Genomic DNA, 21,166 nt, shown 5'->3' on the forward strand with positions numbered 1-21,166 from the left:
TATATATAAAAGCCTAAGTGAACAACCGAATGACCAAACAACTGGTCACTATGATGTGCACTGACCACCAGGGGGCAGACACTCAACACAGGAGCTGTCCCCTGATGGTCAGTGCACTCCCACAGGCGGGCTCATGGCTGGCAAGCACAGCTCCGGCGGTGCCAGCCTCCCTGCCTCCGCTACAGCGCTATGGAGCGGCTGGAGGCAGCAGCAGGTGCAGCGGAGCTGGGATGAGCGGGAGTGGCCCCCGACCTGGGCTCTGGCTTCTCCCTGGCCACCTGCTGCTTTGTGCACTACTACATCCCTTGGGGGATGTCAGACTGCCAGTTTCAGCCCAATCCCCACAGCCTGCTGGGATAAGGCTGAAACTGGCAGTCTGACATCCCCTGAGGGGTCCTGGATTGCAAGAGGGTGCAGGCCAGGCTGAGGGACCCCATCAGTGCACAAATCCATGTTCCAGGCCTCTAGTAAGTTAATAAACACCCAGGAGAATTAGTGGATGATACATACCAATAATGGAAGGGTATGTTTTGCTAAAACAAAACAAAACAAAAACAAAAAGACAGAAAAAGATGGAAAAGGAGAAAAAGCAATATTTACAAATATCTGAGCAAGCAGAGAAAAGGGGCTCAGAGGAAAACAGCCTGGGTAAGAAAAGGAGGGGGAGAGATGTGATTTCATTCCGGAAGGTGTTCTGCCGGTTGCCAAGCCCCATTATTCTCTATCCCACCACTTTGCCACAATCTGTAATTAAGTAATTTGCTTGCTCACATGTGTATCATGTCTTCTCCACCTTAATTTAGGCTCCTTGAGAGCAAGGACCATGAGTGATCAGTATATCCTCATCACCTGGCACAGAGCAGGCCCTCAAGAACACACTGGGTTATGCACAGAATGCTTAATGAATACTGTGTACCAAGGGCTGCCCTGGAGGAGCATAGGGTGAGGGAGAGAGGACTCCCATGCACACAGTGTAACAACCCATTCAACAAGGAGTGAAGGCCTACTGGGTGCCAGACAGTGCTTGGTGCTAGACAGAGAGATGTCCCTGCCTAGAATGAGGTCGTGGTATCCTGTGAGTGAGGGACAAGAACCCATGGACAGGAGCTATATGAGATGAGAAATGCCCTGTCTGAGAGAACCACCTGGTGTTATGTGAACACAGACAAGGAACATGTAACCAGACTTGGGAATCAGGAAAGGTTAATGGGAGGCAGCAAGATGGAGCACACTGATAGGGTCCTCTTGACAAAGGAGATGGTGAGATGGCACCTGTAAGGGCAGGGAAGGTTGCAGGATGAAGGGAAAACTCAGGGAGGTCGATTCCAGGGAGGACCAGCTTGGCTGGAGAGCACTAATTCAGTTAGGGGGTGGGTAGTGGATTAGGTTCCCCTAGGGTGAGCATGTGGAATAGAAAACTGTGTTGAAGAAAATAGATCACAAACGAAAGAAATGGAGGACAAAAAGCGTCTGGATATAGAGTTCAAATCTACGCTTATAAGGTTTTTCAAGAATTTCCTAGAAAAGATGGATAAGACCTATGAGGATATGAAAAGAGATCAACTAGAATTAATAAGGAGTCAACAAGAAATGATAAAGGATCAACAAGAAATGATAAGGGATCAACAAGAAATAAAGAATACATTGTCTGAAATAAAACATATTTTACAGAGTCCTAAAAACAGAATGGAAGATCGCAAGAATCAAGTCAAAGATTTGGAACACAAAGAGCCAGAAGACACTGCTCCGCAGAAGCTAGAAGGCAAGAGAATCCAGAAAATTGAAAATAATGTAAGAAACCTCTGGGACAACTTCAAGCGAACCAACATCAGAATTATGGGGATCCCAGAAGAGAGAGAGCAAGATATCGAAAACATACTGAAAGAAATAGTGACAGAAAACTTCCCCCACCTGGTGAAAGAATTAGACTTACAAGTCCAGGAAGCGCACAGAACTCCAAACAAAAGGAATCCAAAGAGGACCACACCAAGACACCTCATAATTAAAATTCCAAGAGCAAAAGACAAAGAGAGAATATTAAAAGAAGCAAGAGCAAAGAAGGTAGTTACCTATAAAGGAGCACCTATACGATTGTCAGCTGACTTCTCAACAGAAACCATGCAGGCCAGAAGGGAATGGCAAGAAATATTCAAAGTGATGAATAGTAAGAACCTACAGCCAAAGATAATCTATCCAGCAAAGCTATCACTCAGAATCGAAGGTCAGATAAAGAGCTTCACTAATAAAAAAAAAGCTAAAGGAGTTCATCACCACCAAACCAGAATTATATGAATTGCTGAAGGGGGTTCTTTCAGAAGAGAAAGCAAATAAAGATAAAAATTATGAACAACAAATACGTAACTATCAACAAGTGAATCTAAAAACCAAGGAAATTAAAAAAAAAAATCTGATGAACAATATTAACTGTTGAATATAATAGAATCAGAGGTATGGAAGGGAAGTGAACTGATGATTCTTGGGGAAAAGGGGAGAGGGGGGCGTGGGAAGAGACTGAACATAAACTGTGCACCTATGGATGAGGACAATGGGGAGTGGGGAAAGGGCAGAGGGTGGGGTGGGAACCTGGTGGAGGAGAGCAATGGTGGGGGGAAAAAAGGAACATTTGTAATAATATGAACAATAAAAACTTATTTAAAAAAATTCAAAATAAATAAATAAATAAATAAAAAATAAAAAAAAAATAAAAAAAAAGAAAGAAAACTGTGTTGAAGAAAGAACCCTGGAAGACAAATGGTGGAAGAGGAACACGTGAGATGAGGACCAATAGGAGGAAAACTAGAGAAAAGCTCCATGCCCGTTACCTGCTGTGTAATGCGGCACAGTAATACTGTGCTGTGCAACACCGGGTGGCACTCGTCAACACTCTCTGCTTCCTAGTCTCAGGAACACCTTGAAAGTATAAAAATATTTACTAATACTAGTAAATATTAGTCTTAGAATTTTGGGCTTTAGTGTTTTCTCCAGGCAGAATGAGTGCTCTCGAGTGGAGGCCTGGAGTAAATATATCCTCTGGTTTTTATTCTGGTCTTTGTGATTGGTGGTGGCTCTTCTATGGAGACTTGGGGAACACTGACTCATTTACTTCCCAGCTTTAGCCACTTGATAAGTGATCCTGAGCAAGTTACTTATCCTCTATAAGCCCAATATCTTCATTTGCAAAATAGGAATCACTGTGTCTTTCATAAGGAAAGGATATAAAGTGCAAAAAAAAAAAAAAAAAGTGCTTAATACAGTGTCAAAGAATATCGTCAGTGATGAAAAAAAAAATGGTACCTACCGATTTTACACAGCTCCCCTGGGGCTGGTGCTTTTTGATGCGAACACATAAGGAGTGCTCTGCCCAGCTCCTGAAACCGAGAAGTCAAACTCTGTCCCCGAGTCCGGTCAGTGTGTGAGTCAGATAAAAAAATCTCAGCTCGCCGAAACCGGTTTGGCTCAATGGATAGAGTGTTGGTTTGGGGACTGAGAGATCCCGGGTTCGATTCCAGTCAAGGGCATGTACCTTGGTTGCGGGCATATCCCCGGTAGGGGGTGTGCAAGAGGCAGCTGATCGATGATGCTCTCTCATCGATGTTTCTAGCTCTCTATCCCTCTCTCTTCCTCTCTGTACAAAATCAATAAAAATATATTTAAAAAAAAAAATCTCAGCTCGACAAGGACTCCCAACCTGCAGTGGGCTCCCAGAGACTACAAATCCCAGCATGCAGCGCTCCGGGCCGTGGCGGCCCCGCCCCTTCGCGTTGGCCCGCACGCGGGCGCCGCTCTAGGCACCGCCTCCTCTCGGTGCCCCCGCCGCGGGCGCACCATGGAGACCGGGTGCTGGTTGCTGGGCGGCGAGTTTGAGGACTCGGTGTTCGAAGAGAGGCGGGAGCGGCGCCCGGGGCCGCCCGTGTCCTACCGCGCCAAGCTGTGCGAGCCGCGGGTGAGAGGGCGGGGCCTCTTCGCCACCTCCCGGCCCCCCGGCCTCGCCTGGGCCCCCGGGCCTGGCTTCCGCGGGTCCCGGCCCGGGGCCCACCTGCCCCCGTTATCTCTAACCCCCGCGGGCATCGGGGGCGCAGGGAACCCCCGCGCTGTCGCCATGAACTGGCCGCGGGCGCTCGGCGGGTCTGGCGGGGACGCCCTGGTCTCCCCACCCAGCTGTCAGCTCTGCGGGCCCCGCGGGCCAGGCCTCAGCGCCCCACAGACCAGCCGCCCTCTTCCCAGCCTTAGTGTCCGCCCCAACGGCGACGCCCCTCACCCCAGGGAGCCGGTCCTCCTGCAGCCATGCCGCCTCCCTGCCCCGGTGACATCGCTCTGAGGGTCAGAATCCCTCAGCTGTATCCATTTCTCAGGTCACTTCTTAAACGCTGTCTCCTTCAAGAAGTGTTTTCTCATATTTTTAAAAATTAGAGAGAGATAGACAGACAAACAGGCATCAATGATGAGAGAGAATCATTGGTCGGCTGCCTCCTGCTCGCCCCACACTGGGGATCAGCCCACAATCCGGGCTCATGCCCTGACCAGGAATGGAACCCTGACCTCCTGGTTCACAGGTCAATGCCCAACCACTGAGCCACACAGCCCGGGCCAAGAAGTGTTTTCTCATATTTTTAAAAATTATTTTAGAGAGGGAGAGAGAGAGAGAGAGAGATATCAATGATGAGAGAGAAGCATTGCACGCCCCACACTGGGGTGGCCTGACCAGGAATGGAACCCTGACTTCCTGGTTCCTAGGTCAATGCCCAACCACTGAGCCACACAGGCCGGGCCAGGAAGTGTTTTCTGATTTCCCTTTCCATCCCGAAATTTTTATCTTTGACTCCTTCCACCCCCCCTCCCCCTTTTAGCTTCTATCAAAACACAAAGCACCTGCCAGCATCCCATAAAGCTCTTGTAGACCCAGAATGCTAAATGGTCACCTGACGGTGGGCGCTTCATGAATGCCTTTCAAAGTGGAGAGGCATCATATTATTGGCATGTTTATCAATTATGGTCAATTTCATAAAAACTGGGCGGAGGGGGGCACCTGTGAGGGAGAAAAGGGGACATCATTAAAATCGTCACTCTTCTATGCCGGGATGTCTTCCTCGGAGTGCGTCTTTTTTGAGACTTAGTCGTTTATTTATGGAAAATGGCTTCTGAGGACGAGTTGGAAAAGCACAGCCTCTGTAATACCCTCTTTTCACAATTTCTAGTGGTTTTATGGGGAAACAGAGAACAGTGATGACGTGGAAGCTCTGACGGTCAAGAAATTCAGAGGGGACCTGGCCTACCGGCGGCAGGAGTATCAGGTAGGATTCCGTGTGTGTAAGGCTGCGCTGCTTGAAAGGGGCTCTTGTTCCTTCAGTTAGGGCCGTGGTCGGCAAACTGCGGCTCTTTGGCCCCTGGAGTGTGGCTCTTCCACAAAATACCACAGCCTGGGTGAGTCTGTTTTAAAGAGCTGGCATTAGAAGAAGTTTACATGTAAAAAATGTGGCTCTCGCCGAAACCGGTTTGGCTCAGTGGTAGAGCGTCGGTCTGCAGACTGAAAGGTCCCAGGTTCAATTCCGGTCAAGGGCATGTACCTTGGTTGCGGGCACATCCCCAGTAGGGGGTGTGCAAGAGGCAGCTGGTCGATGATTCTCTCTCATCGATGTTTCTAACTCTCTATCCCTTTCTCTTCCTTTCTGTAACAATAAAATATATATATTTTTAAAAAGATACTTTAAAAAAAAGAAAGAAAGAAAGTATTACGTATGTTACTCCCCCAATGACCTCCCTCCAAACCTGCCTTCAGCACCCTATTGTCTATGTCCATGGTCTGTCTTTTTTTTCTTTTCTTTTTTTAATATGTTTTTATTGATTTCACATAGAAAAGGAGAGGGAGAGAGATAGAAACATCAATGATGAGAGAGAATCATTGATGGGCTGCCTCCTGCACACCCCCTACTGGGGATCAAGCCTGCAACTGGGCATGTGCCCTTGACCTGAATCGAACCCAAGACCCTTCAGTCCACAGGTGGATGCTCTGTCCACTGATCCAAACCGGCTAGGGCTGGTCTGTCCTTTCATATGAGGTTCTATATAATTTGGTTTTTTTCTTGTAACTCCAGTATGGGAATCTTAGGGGATCCTTGTAGTTCGGATTACCCAGGCTCTGTATCTCCTCATTATGTGGGAGCCCCTATCACAGACACCTCTTAGTGCCCCAGAGGCAAAGCACCCCAAAGTGGGTACGAAAAGGGAGAAACCGACAGCTGGGTACCAGCTCTACAGGTAGATCTCATTTCATCTTCATAGGAGTCCTGTTGTCATTTTGCCGATGAAAAGGTTATATAGCAAGTTAGTGGTAGAACCAACGTTCAAACCCTGGTCTGCTTGGCTCCAGAATGTTCTTCCTACTATACTACGATGTTTTCCATGGTAGTAGTGATTTTATTCTCCAGCCATGTATCTTCTGCCTTTGAGAAAAATACCACTGACTGAAATCCTCAGGTCTTTCTTAGTTCGTTGTTGGGGTCAGTTATGACATTACCTTCTGCCTAGGAAAAAAAAAAAACTATCCCTATAACTGAGTCCTTTCTTCTGTGTTTTCTGCTTTTCTTTTCACCCCTCTCTTCATTTCCTCACCGGAACAAATAACGGCCAGAAAGCGCTGCAGGAATATTCCAGCATCTCTGACAAGCTGCCGCCCACAAACGTTGCCATGAAGAGGGACGCCCAGGAGGGCCAGGCCCGCTGCCTCGCTCGCCTCGGGAGGCGCGCAGAAGCGCTGGCCATTGCTGCGAGCTTGGTGAGTGGTGGCTCGGCTTGTTTCCGCTTGTTTTCCTGAGATGGTCGAATATTTTCTGAGACAAAACAAAGCCAGCTTCTTGCTCACAGCAAGATCTGTGGGTTGGGAGGAGCAGAAGAAAATTGCCAGTAATGTGAGAACTCTATGATGGTGAACATTTTGGAGCTCTGGACATCATCATTTTCTTGTCACGTTTCTTCTTGATTATGATAAAAATCCTTCATTGCCTGAAAATCTCATTTGCACAGGTTTTACTCTTGTTGGGAGTAAATACTGATGGAAGGATTATCAGTGATCTGTTTCCTTCTTTAGGTTTTATTTTTCAAAATTTCTACAATGAACTTGTATTACTTTTGTAAAGGGGCGGAGTTTACTGAAAAAAAAATGACTAAAGATAATACTTCACCAAGCTTTAATAATCCCTTATTTTAGCTTTGAGCAATGGCAATATCGTAGACAATGACGTTTATCTGAGTCGTGATTATTGCTAATAGGGGGGGAAATCCTTTTTTCCTTAAATGTTTTTAAGGGATAAAGAAAAGCAACTCTTTGCAATTCTACATTCTGCTTGTTTTTGTTTTCAGGTTAAGGCATCTCTGGTTTACTTCTGGTTATTTGTGTAAATTTTATAGGGGTTTGATCTCAAGTAAACATTCCTGGTTTATAGATGGCCAGTGTTCCTCCTCAAGGGGAACTAATGAGGCATGTCGCTGATCTTGACCGCTGTGGACCTGGTCGACCAAGGTCAGCCTCGAGTGTGCATGCATCTGAGCTGTCCTCTTTCTGGTTAACTGAGGGTTATCACTGAGCAGTTCATCGCATAGGATCTCCGCCTCTTGCAGTGAGAGGAAACCTTGGGGTAATTGTCTTCAGAACATGGAAAACAGCTGCATTTTCTCCTTTCTTTTTCTCCCCTCTAGTGATTGTGGGTTAATTGGATGCATATTTTTGCAAGAACCTGTTTCTTAAACAATTTAAACATCTCATAGTGGTGTGTGCTATGTTCTCCACCGACATGCCAATTCCACATGTGCCCAGGTCTGGGGTTAGTGCTGCGGAGACAGATAAGAAAGTCTCTCTCCTGCACATCCATTGCCCATCGGGGTCCAGAGGGAGGGCCCTCGCCTGCTACCGCGCCAGCTCCCCTGTGACTTCATTCTGTCCGCCCAGTGACTGCCTGGCTCTGCTGCTTCCTCGCTGTGTGAGGTCATGCAGCTTCTCTAACTCCTTTGCTGAGACTCCTTGGCCTCATCTATAAAATGGGGCTGAAAACAGAATCTGTCCTAAGGGACTGTCATGAGGATTAAGTGAGTCGAGCACTTCAATGAGCTACGCCTGGCACATGACAAGCACTCCGTGAATATTAGCTGGTCAGCATCGCGTCCCAGAGGAGGTGCAGCATTCCCGGACACTCACCCCAGTCATCTACATGGAATTTAACATCCGCAGAGTTACTTACTAGTGATGCGGTAGGAACCCTCCCATCAGAATGGTAGTTTGTATGTAACAGTCTCTGCCCCAGCACACACTTGCTTTCTCAATCGGAAATGTGTTTATGCAGTAAAGGCCCACAGGGCGGTTGTAGAACGGCAGTGTGTGGTGCAGGTGTTCCAGGCACACACTGTCCTTACTGTACATGAAGGGCAGGCGGAGGTCTGACTCAGTGGTTACTAAGCGTCTGCTGTGTCTGAAGTGCTGTGCTCTGTGCTCGGGCTCAGCCTCGAACGGAAACCCTCTAGGACATCCTGGACCGTCGGGAAGACAATGCTCAACAAGAGGAGCAGTAACACCAGGCAGGTTCTGTCGCTTGGCAGACAGTGTGACCAGGTCGGCGGCGTGGGCTCTCTTTCTGTCTTTCCACTCAGCCCGGACTGCCGAGAGCCGCCCAGGCTTCCGCTCCCTGGGGCGCCGGGACCTGGGCAGCAGCCTGGGCAGTTCCACTCGGTGCCGTTTTCCGAAGCCGCTCCATTTGCATACTGGACAGCCAGGCTTTCCTGTGACTTAAAAACAACTGAAAGGCCACTTAGTCTGCTGTCTGCTCTCCAGGCTTGAACTTAGAAAAGAAGGCTTGTTTTCTGTAACCCACGGGGCTTTTGCCATATGGCAAGTTAGGTAAGAGGCGGTGGCTCTGCTAAGGAGACTGCAAAGGACTTTATGATCAGAAGGAAACCAAGGAACCCCCCTCCCCCTGCCCCCCCTCCCCCCAAGCCAATAACACCGGCCTTGGGCAGAGCAGGGAAGGCATATGGACTCACTCACAATGCAGCATGAGCTTCCGGCTGTCCTGCTGGAGATCTAAGCCAAGGACATTGGACAGAGTTCATTCGAATCCTCAAGGAAATGGCCATTGGGTTTTCAGAAAGCCTGGAATCTTACTAGTAAAATGGAACCATTAGCCTAGGCCCATGATCGGCACACTGTGGCTCGTGAGCCACATGTGGCTCTTCGGCCCCTTGAGTGTGGCTCTTCCACAAAATACCACCGCCTGGGCGAGTCTGTTTTGAAGAAGTGGCGTTAGAAGAAGTTTAAGTTTAAAAAATTTGGCTCTCAAAAGAAATTTCAATCGTTGTACTGTTGATATTTAGCTCTGTTGACTAATGAGTTTGCCGACCACTGGCCTAGGCCCTAGGATAGGGGTGTCGAACTCAATCAGAGAAGGGTCCAAAATCTAAAATCCAGCCTAAATCGCGGGCCGAATGGTTAATGAACAGTCATAAACTGACAATGTCATAAACTGACAGCGGAGTGCAGTGATGACAGCGCAGTGCGGGCCACATTGCAAGGCCTGGCGGGCTGGATTTGGCCCGCGGGCCTTGTGTTTGACACATGTGCCCTAGGATATCAAAAAGTTGGCTTGGGTCTCTTAGCTGTGTGGCTGAAGGCAATAAAGATTATAATAGTCCTGCCGAAACCGGTTTGGCTCAGTGGATAGAGCATCGGTCTGCGGACTGAAAGGTCCCATGTTCGATTCCGGTCAAGGGCATGTACCTTGGTTGCGGGCACATCCCCAGTAGGGGGTGTGCAAGAGGCAGCTGATCGATGATTCTCTCTCATCGATGTTTCTAACTCTCTATCCCTCTCTCTTCCTCTCTGTAAAAAATCAATTAAAAAAAATTTTTTTTAAATGAAAAAAAAAAGATTATAAGAGCCCTAACCAGTTTGGCTCAGTGGATAGAGCGTCAGCTTGCAGACTGTGGTTTAATTTCGGTCAAGGGCATGTACCTTGGTTGCGGGCACATCCCCAGTAGGGGGTGTGCAGGAGGCAGCTGATTGATGTTTCTTCCTCATCAATGTTTCTAACTCTATCTCTCTCCCTTCCTCTCTGTAAAAAATCAATAAGATATATATATATATATATATATATATATATATATATATATATATATAATAAACTTGAAGGTAAACTGGCATTGATGTCTTTGGTGTGAACTTTGTGTTATTGCTATGACATTAGGATCTCGGGAGTGATGGGTGCTTGCTTTACTGGGCAGCATATGTTTCTCTAGGTTTAGGGTTTCAAACAGATCTATTGAAAAGTACTTCGTTCACTCTCCATGTGTAGTTGCTGAAAAATACTTCTGGTTTATAACACGTACAGCCTGGGTGGTTAGAAAACGGTCTGCAGTGTAATGTTTGTGACCTCTCTTTTCTCCTTAGGAAATGAAAGCCACGAACACAGACCATTTAACCACCGTGCTCTGCCTCCAGCTCGCCATTTGCTCCAGCTCGCAGGACGCGCAGCGCACCGCCTTCTGCCTTCAGAGGCTGGTCTGTCTGCACCCCTTCAGCCCCTGGGGCTGGGGCCGGCTGGCAGAGGCCTACCTGGCCGCGCCGTCCGCGTCCTCTCCCGGACAGAGCCGGCCCACCCCCGGCGACGGCGCTGTCACCCGCGCCTGTCCGCACCCCGAAGACTGTCGCGGGTGCCTCCCCGAGACGCTGCCTGGGAGCCCCGCGGTTCCTGGGGAGCCGAGCCGCGGCCGCGGCCGGAAGGAGGAGGAAGCGCTGGAGAACCGTCCGGACCCTCTGTCGCTGGAGGCTCGGGTGAAAGCGTGCGCCTCCTTTGTTCGGACCAGGTAAGGACAGCGCAGTGAGCAATGTGCGGGGTGCTCGGCTCAGAGGAAGGGCGTCCTTTTCTAATATTAAGTTTCAAAAAGTTCCAGGCTAGACTTGGTGGATGTTTTTGAGATATTTCCTGTGGTCTGGACGCGATGCTCCCAGAGGCTGGGAGGTGCTGCAGACAGGCCAGATGAAGATGGGGGTGTGCACTGGGCCAGGTTCTGTCAGATGAAGACGGGTGTGTGTGTGTGCGTGCACGGGGCCAGGTTCTGTCAGATGAAGACAGGGGGGTGTGCACTGGGCCAGGTTCTGTCGGGACTTCCCCTCGCACTTCCTCAAGCTCCACGTCTCTCTCCACCTCTGCAAGGGCTGACGTGAGCTGCCCTCCCTCTCCTGTTCTCCGGTTTACTGCAGTCCCTCTTCCTGGCTGTGTTCTGCCCACAGGGATCTTCTCGATTTGCACACACAAATTCTTGAGTCAGAGCCCCCCTCGACAGCCCTCTTTCCGCAGATGGTTGTGTGACCGGCTCCTCGTCCTGCAAGTCTTGGCTTGGGGTGTCTCGGAGGAGCCTCCTCTCTGTCCCATCAAAGTAGACACTGCCTCCACCCTCTTGGATTCCTTCCCATAGCGCTCATCGCCACCTGAGATTGTCTTGTTGTTTGTGATCTCTTCTTCCACCCCAGGGAGCGGAGCCCGTCTCCCGGGGCCTACATAGTGTGTGGTGTCTGCACAGTCAGGATTTCATACACAACGGAGGGGCCACCTGAGGGGGCAGGAGGGAGGGGAGCCAGGAGACCAGGCTTTGATCATGAGGCGGCAGTTCGTGGGGAGGCGGTTGCAAAGTGGGCATCAGAGAGTCCTCAACGCTGTGGGCCTGCTTCGGGAAAGGGAAGTGAGCTGGAGAGTCTCATTCGTCCTTGAGGTTGGGCTGCTGTGGGCGCAGGCTCTGGAGGGTCACAGAGCACTGACCGCAGAGGAGCACACTCCATGGCAGGGGTCCTCAAACTTTTTAAAGTGGGGGCCAGATCACGGTCCCTCAGAGAGCTGGAGGGCCGGACTATATGAACTACTAATTCCTACTGTAACACCTCGGCTGCGCTCACTGCCCAAAAAACCTGGCGGGCCGGATCAGACTCCTCTGCGGGCCGCATGTGGCCCGCGGGCCGTAGTTTGAAGACCCCTGCTCCATGGCATGTGTGCTTTGATCACGTGACTTCTGCAGGCCGCCCTCTGAGAGCTTCTGTCTAAGAGTTTCTTTGAGAAGCTTGGCCAGTAGAGCCGGGCCCTTTGCTCAGGATAAGAAGCGTTAGGATGCGAGGAGGCGGGCGCCTGCAGGGAGCCCAGCGGACTCTCATCCAGCGAACCCTGTGCAGCATGTGGCCACCGCACTGCCCTCTTCCCGGAGCCTGCCTGGCCGGACGTTTGTGTTTTCCAGGCTTTTGCTTCAGCTCACCCAGTCCCAGCAGACATCGTTTGCTCTGGAGAGGAACCTCAGGACCCAGCAGGACGTTGAAGATAAAGTGAAAGCCTTTGGCTTCAGAGAAGACACCCTGCAGCTGATCACTGAGGTGAGTGACGCCCTGGGATTTGTGTGAAGCGAGGCACCAGGGATATTTTCCTGGCGCCCACGCCCTTTTTTCAAAAAACGAGGTCAGAGCCTATCCTCCGAAGGACCTCCGTGTCCTGCCTTTAGGTGCCTCAGGCCAGTTCACCCCGAAAGCGCCTCTTCCTGGTCCTCCTGCCGCAGGGCGGAGGGCCCTGTCCATTCCTGTTGCTGCCTGGGCACCGGCATGCCCAGCCGCTGCTGATGCTGAGGGGGAGGAATGAGGCTGACATCTGTGCAGGACTCTATGTGTTTGCTCCTTCATTCATCCTCACAACAGCCTGCGGGGCGGGTGGGGCTGAGGGAGGCGCAGAGACGCTGTGACTTGCCAAGGTCAGGATTTCAGGGGCAGAGCCGCGCTGGAACCTGTCCAGTTGCAGGTCCATTGTCTGTCTGCCCCACCCGTTACTGCTTTGATGTTATGGAGACATTCAGGTGACAATCTTTTTAAACCTTTACTAGCTTTTAAAACAAATGCTGGCTCTAGACGGTTTGGCTCAGTGGATGGAGTGTCGGCCCGTGGACTGAAGGGTCCCGAGTTCAGTTCCGGTCAAGGGCACTTACGGTGGTTGCAGGCTCACAATCAATCGATGTGTCTCTCTCACATCGATGTTTCTCTCTTTCTCTCCCCGGCCCTTCTGTTCTCTCTAAAAATCAATGGAGAAATATCCTCGGGTGAGGATTAACAAATAAACCAAATTATATGCTGTTGAAATGTCTTCAGATGACATTTGGAGATTATCCATGTACTTATGTGACTCCTCTTTGTATATCATTGAAACGTGACAGCCCAGGGACTTTTCCCATGAGAATAACCCATTAGCATGTATACATCCTAATGTCACGCTTTCAACAAATGTTTACTGCATGCCCTGGCTGGTTTTTCTCAGTGGGTAGAGCATCAGCCGGTGGACTGAAGGGTCCTGGGTTCGATTCCTGTCAAGGACACATGCTTAGGTTGTGGGTTTGATCCTCAATAGGGGTATGCAGGAAGCAGCCAATCAATGATTCTCATCATTGATGTTTGTCTTTCTCCCTCTCCCTTCCTCTCTGAAATCAATAAGAATATATTTTTAAAAATGCTTCTTGCAAATCTATGATTGCCTGGTTCCTTCCTCCCTTCTCCAAACTAAGCTCTCCCTTGACTCCTTCCCTGTTCTGGGATCACACCTCCTGTCTTGTCTCTGAGCCTTTTTCACCCTCCCCCTTCCTCGGTGCTCTTCCCCTGAGCCCACAGACATGCCCAGACACCTGTCTCTCTGAGCCAGCCGGAGCCCTTCCTTTGTCTGATTCCCACAGATATGTACGTAGCAGTGGGCACTTTCTGTTTCTTCTTCCCTTTGCACTGAGAGGCGGCACTCGGCTTTTCTCCGGTATTTCTTACTGTCCCTCTGCCTCTTGCACCACTAGCTTTCTCTGAGGTCCTCCGCTCCCTCTGCCTTCCTCCCCAGCAGTGATACCTCATACCCACACAGCTCAGTGGTCGCCTCTGGGCGGCTGACCCTCTAGTCTGGGTCTCTGTTCCCTGCTCTGGAACAGAGTGATTACCTACTGAGCGGTTAATCAGAGATGATTATTGATTATTCTGCTGTCACTTCAGCTACAGAATGTCTAAAATGGAACTGCTCACCAAAACACTTCCCACCTTTTACCAGTTCCAGCATGCGGAGTGCCGGTGCCCGGCATGCGGAGAGGAAGCACAGGGGAGTTGGGGAGAACCATCTCTTCCTTAGACTTAAATTTTAAAAAAAATATATATTTTATTGATTTTGTACAGAGAGGAAGGGAGAGAGAGAGAGAGTTAGAAACATCGATGAGAAAGAGTCATCGATCAGCTGCCTCTTGCACACTCCCTACTGGGGATATGCCTGCAACCAAGGTACATGCCCTTGACCGAAATCGAACCCGGGACCCTTCAGTCCCCAAGCCGACGCTCTATCCATTGAGCCAAACCGGTTTCAGCAGACTTAAATTTTTTTGTCGACCCTGTTTGTCATTCTTGGTTTATCCAGACCTGGAACCTCACAGCCTCCTCCTCTGTTCTCACTGTAGCCGGCACCACGCCCACCTTTCTTCAGGGCCCCTTCATTTCTCCTCACCACCAGCCACAGTCCTTACCACTCCCCGTGCACTCACATCGCCTCCGGCTCATCTGCTTCCTCCCCTCAGATCTGTCTTAAAGGTTGCTGCTGAGTTCATCTTACATAGTGCTTGGAGGACTGGGTGAAGAGGGGAGGGATTGAGGCGTACAGAATGGTGGTTACAGAATTGTCACTGTCTGTGAAGCACAGCACAGGAAATACAGTCAGTAATATTGCAAGAACTCCATCTGGTGCCAGGTGGGCACTAGACTTATTGGGGGATCACTTCATAAATTATGTGATTGTCTAACCACTATGCTGTACACCAAAATGAGTATAAAATAGTACTGACTTTCAAGTATAATTGAAAAATAAAAGTGAAAAAAACAAATATTGCTTTGACCATATTACCTGCTTGCTTAAAACGAAAATGCATCAGGTTAGTTTACAGCCTTGATAATGGTGTCCAAGGCTTTCCAGAGAGCTTCTGACCTAGTCATTCCTCACACAAGTCTTTGCCTCTGCTAGACTATCTGCCTGTTTTTAATGAACCTGCCCTGAGGTTCCCATCTCCACCTCCTGTTCCTGTCCCCAAAGGCCCGGCCGAAATCCACATCCGCTAGGCACCTCTCGCAGCGTGTCCTGTCCGTGGCAGCTCCTCCCTCATCTGAGCTCAGATGGAATGATGGCTTGAATAGATAGCTCTTTATTCCCCCTCAACCTGTCCTGTCTCCCACCTCCTCGCGCGTCCGTTCCCCCCAACCCCCTCCAAGCAAGAGCATGTCTTAATCTTCCTGGTGTTTTATCAAAGAGAACCTACTGCAGAACCGGAACCTGATTCTGACCAGTAGGGAGCAGTATTGTGCCTTCAGAGGCCAGCCTGCTTCTTCAGTCTGAGGTTGTGTGGTTCGTTTCTGGGAGGATGGAGTTCTGTCCTGCCCAAGCCCGGCTCTTCAGTCATTCCACCAGGAGGGTGGGTCCCTGCAGCTGCATTCGTGCGAGAGGAGATGCTCTCAGCTACGAGGAGGTGGCTCGGCTTCCTGTGTCTTGACCCGTTCCGCTGCCACAGGAGCACTTCTGCGACTGTTCGCTCGGGAAGGCCGGCCCGGAAACGGGGTGGTATTTACCCACGGTCCTCAGATCGCTGCTCTGACCGGACATCTTTTCCATGTGCTGGGACGGTTGGAGTCGCCCCCGCGCTGCTGAAGGAGGCCTGCTTGTAGGAACTCCTTTACGCACAGACGCGTGGTCCTGCACGCCACGGCCAGTGCCCCTTCTATTGTTCTTCCCCTCCTGCAGGTTATGGGGGAAGACATCGTTCCAGAAAAGATAAAAGAGGAGGTTCACAGCGAGGTGAAGTGCGTGGGCCCCGCAGCCCTGGCCGCCTTGGTGGTCGCATCTTCGGAGGAATTTGAAGACAAGTGGTTCCGGAAGATCAAAGACCACTTCTGCTCCTTTGAAAGCCAGTTCCATTCACAGATGCAAATCTCTGCTTAACAACAAAACATCTGGCCCTGGCTGGTTTGGCTCAGTGGATGGAGCGGCAGCCTGCAGACTCAAGGCTCTTGGGTTTGACTCCAGTCAGGGGCATGTATGTGCCTGGGTTGCAGGCTTGATCCCCAGTGTGAGGTGTGCAGGAGGCAGCTGATCAGTGATTCTCTTTCATCGTTGATGTTTCTATCTCTCCATCTCTGAAATTAATAAAAATATTTTTTAAAGAGACATCTGGCCCCATGTTAACTGTCCTTTACTTCACAGAGAATCCACTGCTAACCATGAAACAGAGTGAGTGAATCAAATGTGACGCTTTGTTTTATAAAAATGGCTTATCTCCCAGGTTCTTTCTGTTGTGTTCCGTTTCTTAGATTGTTGTCATTCACCTCTCCTAGCCTCCTACCCCTTTGTAAGTCATCGTTGGGAGAGTGTGTAAAAGAGGCTTGTAGGTTTCTTAGGCTTTTAATTTTTTAAAATGGATTTTTATTGATTTAGGTGATCAGATTTCCCCCCTCATGTTGCATGGTGCTGGTTCACTGGGTGTCGCCTGCAGCTGACTGGGATTCTCCAGGACATGTGTGGGTCTGGGTATCCGCCTGTTGCTGTGCCCAGAACACGGGGGCAGCCGTTGCTGCTGTTGAATCCCTCGCCGTGGAGACGGCGGGCGTCTCACGATGGCCCCCGGCAAGCAGGCCGCCAGGGCAGGTGCGGCTGTGACTCTGGCCCAAGCGGAACTGCAGGTGGGTTTGGAGGCTGGGAACCTGGCGTTCAGCCACCTCCTCGCCGGTGAGTAAAACCCCCCTGGTCTGGTGGACATGCTGTCGGGACGAGGGCCCAAGCTGGGGACTGGGAATCTGGGCCCACCGGGGAACGCCCACCTCGGCGCCTGGGGTCGGGTGCAGTGACAGACAGCCCCAGGCTCAGAGCTTGGACCACAAAGGTTTATTTCCTGCCCCTATTGCTTATCCACTGCGAATGGGAGGGGGGAGTGGGGCTGCTCACCACACTCTCCTAGGGGCCCGGCGGCGAGGGGCCTCCACCTGAGGCCAGCTGCGCCTGCTCCGGGCGCTCTGGGCGCCTCGGCCTGGCAGAGACTCTGCACGGACTTGCCCTGGCCACCTCCGTCCCCGGACGCCCGGTCTGTCCCGTCCGCCGGCGGCCGTCTCCACGGCCCACAGCTCAGCGGCCGGGCCTCATCCCTACGCCCTCGGGCCAAGGGGCACCCGTCCCGCCCTCCGTTCGCACAGAGTGTTCCCGGGCCTTCTCCTGGAGCTCTCGCGAGTCTGTGAGCTGGGAAACGGGCCCTCGGCCACACACACCCTCTGCTGCTCGCTGCCTGCACTTACCCACGTGCGGAACGTGGCTGGGTCTGCCCCGTCACACCCCAGCGGGCCCGAGTGGCCGTGTGGCAGCACGGGGCTCTTTGGAAGAACAGGCCCTACTTTCACCATTTTGTCCTCCAGTTCCCCACCCCCGTCACCCTGGAGCCTTCTGGAATGTGCTGCGTGGCCCAAATCGGAGAGGGACCCAGGGACCAGTGTGGTCAGCAGGTGAACGCTCTCGGGCCCGGGAACATCCCAACAGGCAGCAGTGTTGTCCGGTGCCTTCAGTTCCAGGGGAGGCAAAGCTGCCGTCCGTGCCCAGGTCCTGGGAGGGCAGCGGGGGGGGGGGGGGCCCTCAGAAACGAGGGGCGGCCTGCAGGAACGGCCTCCAGGCGCGGGCCCGGGGCAGCAGGCCCAGCCGCTCCAGCTGCAGCCTGGGGGGCCGGCAGGCGCCGAGCTTGCAGCAGAGAGCCAGCGGGCCGTCCGGGGGCCTCGGGGCCGGGGCCCCCCACAGGCCGTGGTGGGGCTGGAACCTGGGGGGCGGAGGCGGGTTCGGGGCCGGCGAGGTGCTGGGCCCCGAGGACGCGGACAGGCTTGGGCTGGAGGACAGGCGGCCGCTGGCAGAGCCGCTGCTGCTGCTGCTGAGGCTGAGGCGGCCGGGCGGGGGGCTGCGCCCCGCTCCGGGCCCGAGGGGGGCGGCCAGCCTGGGGCACTTCAGGCCCATCACGGGCTGGGAGGCGGCGTAGAGGCGGCGGAACTCCTGGCCGAACAGCGCCACGGCCGGGCCCGTGAACTTGGAGAGGATGTTGCGGTGCACGTGTCCGCTGAGCCAGGTGAAGCTGTGGGAGGAGAGGGGGAGGTGGGAATGGGCCACCGCGGGGGGCCCCCCAGGACCTGCCTCAGGGGTCGGGGGTCCACAGCAGGACTGGAAGGAGGGGACTCACCCTCTGCCCCCCTCTGCCCCCTCCTGTCATCCGGCGGAAGCCCTGGGGGACAGGGTCCCCTTTCTCAAAAGGCCAAACTGGAGCTCCCATCCAGCCCGTGTCGCTGGCTAGCTGGTGTAGAAATTGCCAGATGACTTCCTGGCCTCGGGCCAGGGCTCCTCCTGTCCCTTAGCCGGTCCCCGCGGAGGGGGTGTGGGCTGAGGAGGCAGCTCCTTGGAAGGCAGGGGCTACAGCCACATGTGTCAAACACAAGGCCCGCCGGCCAAATCCAGCCCGCCAGGCCTTGCAATGTGGCCCGCACCGCGCTGTCATCACTGCACTCCGCTGCCAGTTTATGACATTGTCAGTTTATGACTGTTCAGTAAACCATTCGGCCCGCGATTTAGGCTGGATTTTAGATTTTGGCCCCTTCTCTGATTGAGTTTGACACCCCTAAGAGGAGGGCCGTTTTCAGACGGTGGACCCAGAGGGGCGGGAGGGGAGGGAGAACCCCGGGCCCCTCAGCAGATGGGGAGGGGACACAGGGTGAGCCGCGGGAACGGGCGTCCGGGTTTGCTGGGACACCCCGGTCAGCACACCCTCAGGCAGAGGTCTTGGGCCTCCGTCCACCCAGGTTTGAGGAGAAAACAAAACGCTCAAGGCGTTTAGGTGTGACTTTCTATGATTCCCTGATTTAACCAGATTCCTTTCCATTTTTTAAAATACCTTTTTTATTGATTTCAGAGAGGAAGGGAGAGGGAGAGAGAAACATCAATGATGAGAGTGAATCATTGACTGGCTGCCTCTTGCACGCCCCACACTGGGGGTTGAGACCACAACCTGGGCATGTGCCCTGACAGAATCGAACCGTGACCTCCTGGCTCATAGGTCAATGCTCAACCGCTGAGCCATGTGGGCCAGGTGAAATTTCTTTCTATTTTTGATGAAAACTCTCCTAATCATGCCCTTGCCCCTTCATACGCCCCCTTCCAAAAAACAAAACAAAACAATCCTTGAAAATGGTGACGGCACAGAAGACACATCAAGAGCATCAGCTCAGAGATCCCTGTGTCCCTAACCATGTGAACCCGGCATGGACGCGATGGGGGCAGGGCATCCTGAGAGGCAGCGCCCACCAAGGGCCTCAGCGTCCAGCGCCCTCCACCAGGCCACTGGCCTTGCCAATAGGAGGCAGGGCAGCCGATAACCAGTTTGGCTCAGCGGATAGAGCATGAGCCTGCGGACTCAAGGGTCCCAGGTTCAATTCCGGTCAAGGGTACATACCTTGGTTGCAGGCACATCCCCACTGGGAGGTGGGCAGGAGGCAGCTAATAGATATTTCTAACTATCCCTCTCAATTCCTCTCTGTAAGAAATTAATAAAATATAAAAAAGAAAAAGAATAAAATAGAAGGCAGGGCGGGCCCACAGAGGCTGGGCCAATCCTTGGAGGAACGAGGAGGCTGTTTCAGCCTCACCTCCCGTCCAGGAGCCGCCCACTCGGCCCCAGATGGATGAGCGGCTGAGGCTGAGCCTGGGCCAGCCAGGTGACGGGGGAGGTGCAGAGACGGGCATAGGGGGCTCCTGGCTGCACTAAGAATCTAACGCCCAAATCTGTGTTTGGGAATTGGGCTGAACGAGGTCAACAACTACGAGCTTTGTCAGTAAAACGGGTCCAAAGAGGCCCTGGCAACTGGTGAGGTCCCCATGCACCCAGAGGCCACACACACACACACACCCGGCCAAAGAGGCATCAGCTCTTCAGTTTGGTAGAACAGAGACAACCAGAGAGAAGGGCCAGGCCACTGGAAACCCAGGGAGAGCCGGTCCTGTTTGTGGCTTTGTTCTCATTGGCTGCAGCTCTGAGGGTCCCAGGGGAACGGGTCCTGATAGGCTCACAGACGACCCTGAATGCATTGACCCGCCCTCTCTCCAGGAGCCGGACCTTCCGGTTCTCACGGATGGCCCTGCATCTTAAAGCCCGCTGCCCCCTCCTCCTGGCGCCTCCCGGGTCAGGATGGCGCACCCTGCTGGGCCTCGGTGGGCAGGGGGAGCTGGAGATGCTAGTCAAGAACTGGGGACTGTGGGCTGATCCCTGCCCCGCTGCTCCTGAGGGCCCCGTCTGCCATGAGAAGAAGGGCGTGAGGAAGATCGATCCTCTCTGAGTCCTTACAGGTCTGACCACACCCGGCCCTGGCCTGGCGCAGAGCTCACCGGGGCTAACCGCTTCCTGCCGGCCCCAGGGGCAGGGGCCGCCGGGCAATGAACTCTGTAAGGACAAGGAAATGAGAACCAAGGGGGAATTCTCCCTGCCGAGAGCAAGGCTCCCTCTTCGTCTTCTCTCCCAGAATTCCTTGCTCTGCCCTTTGGGACTGTCTGGAAATCTTTTCAGTGGCTCAATAAGCCTCCGGCCAGTCTCAGAGCTGGTTGCCAGGGGCTGAAAGGGAGGCCTGGGAGCGACTCCCTGATGGTGAAGGGGTGTGGACACGCCGCCTCAAAATATACGTTGCTCTGACATAAGAAACAGCTTACGCTGAGGGAGCCTGAGAAACAGAGCTGGGAACCGAACTTAAACTGTCCGACTCCCTGCTGGGCCGCTGCCACTTCCAGTCCCCAGAGCCAGCCATGGTCCCGGGGATTGGAGATGCTCGCACCGAGGGGAGAAGGGGCGGGAGCTGGTTGGGGGCCACACAGGGTGGCGCTTGTCGTCTGTCAAGGACACTGTGGCGTTCAGCAAGCCCTGGCAATTCTGAAGTGAGAGGGGGGCTGTCTTGGTGCCCCCCAGTCTTTCCCGGACCACATCCCCTCGCCAGCCAGTGTGACCTCCTCCAGGGGCCTGGAGCCCTCAGGACCAGCCTCCTCTCAGTCCCCACCCTTTCAGATCTTGCCTATTCCTTGTCCCCCTCCCCCTGGGG

The 21,166-nt window shown here is 52.6% G+C and overlaps 2 protein-coding genes across 2 annotated transcripts in view; one reads left to right on the plus strand and one right to left on the minus strand.

The window, feature by feature from the left end:
- Window positions 1–3,769: 3,769 nt before the first annotated feature.
- Window positions 3,770–16,235, plus strand: LOC311612101 (uncharacterized protein C8orf76). The gene is made up of 6 exons (XM_084864868.1): window positions 3,770–3,943; window positions 5,196–5,291; window positions 6,629–6,772; window positions 10,430–10,845; window positions 12,265–12,397; window positions 15,813–16,235. Exons 1-6 carry the CDS (start codon window positions 3,827–3,829, stop codon window positions 16,008–16,010), a joined length of 1,104 nt encoding a protein of 367 aa, XP_084720994.1. The 5' UTR covers window positions 3,770–3,826; the 3' UTR covers window positions 16,011–16,235.
- Window positions 16,236–17,202: 967 nt separating this feature from the next.
- The window catches only part of FAM83A (family with sequence similarity 83 member A), a 17,371-nt gene continuing 13,407 nt past the window's right edge, over window positions 17,203–21,166 (minus strand). The window contains 1 exon segment of the mRNA XM_084864866.1: window positions 17,203–18,168. Coding sequence (XP_084720992.1) covers window positions 17,685–18,168 — 484 coding nt within the window. The 3' untranslated portion in view covers window positions 17,203–17,684.

The sequence above is a fragment of the Pipistrellus hanaki genome, assembly GCF_964339955.1.
Source record: "Pipistrellus hanaki genome assembly, chromosome: 17".
NCBI lineage: Eukaryota > Metazoa > Chordata > Mammalia > Chiroptera > Vespertilionidae > Pipistrellus > Pipistrellus hanaki.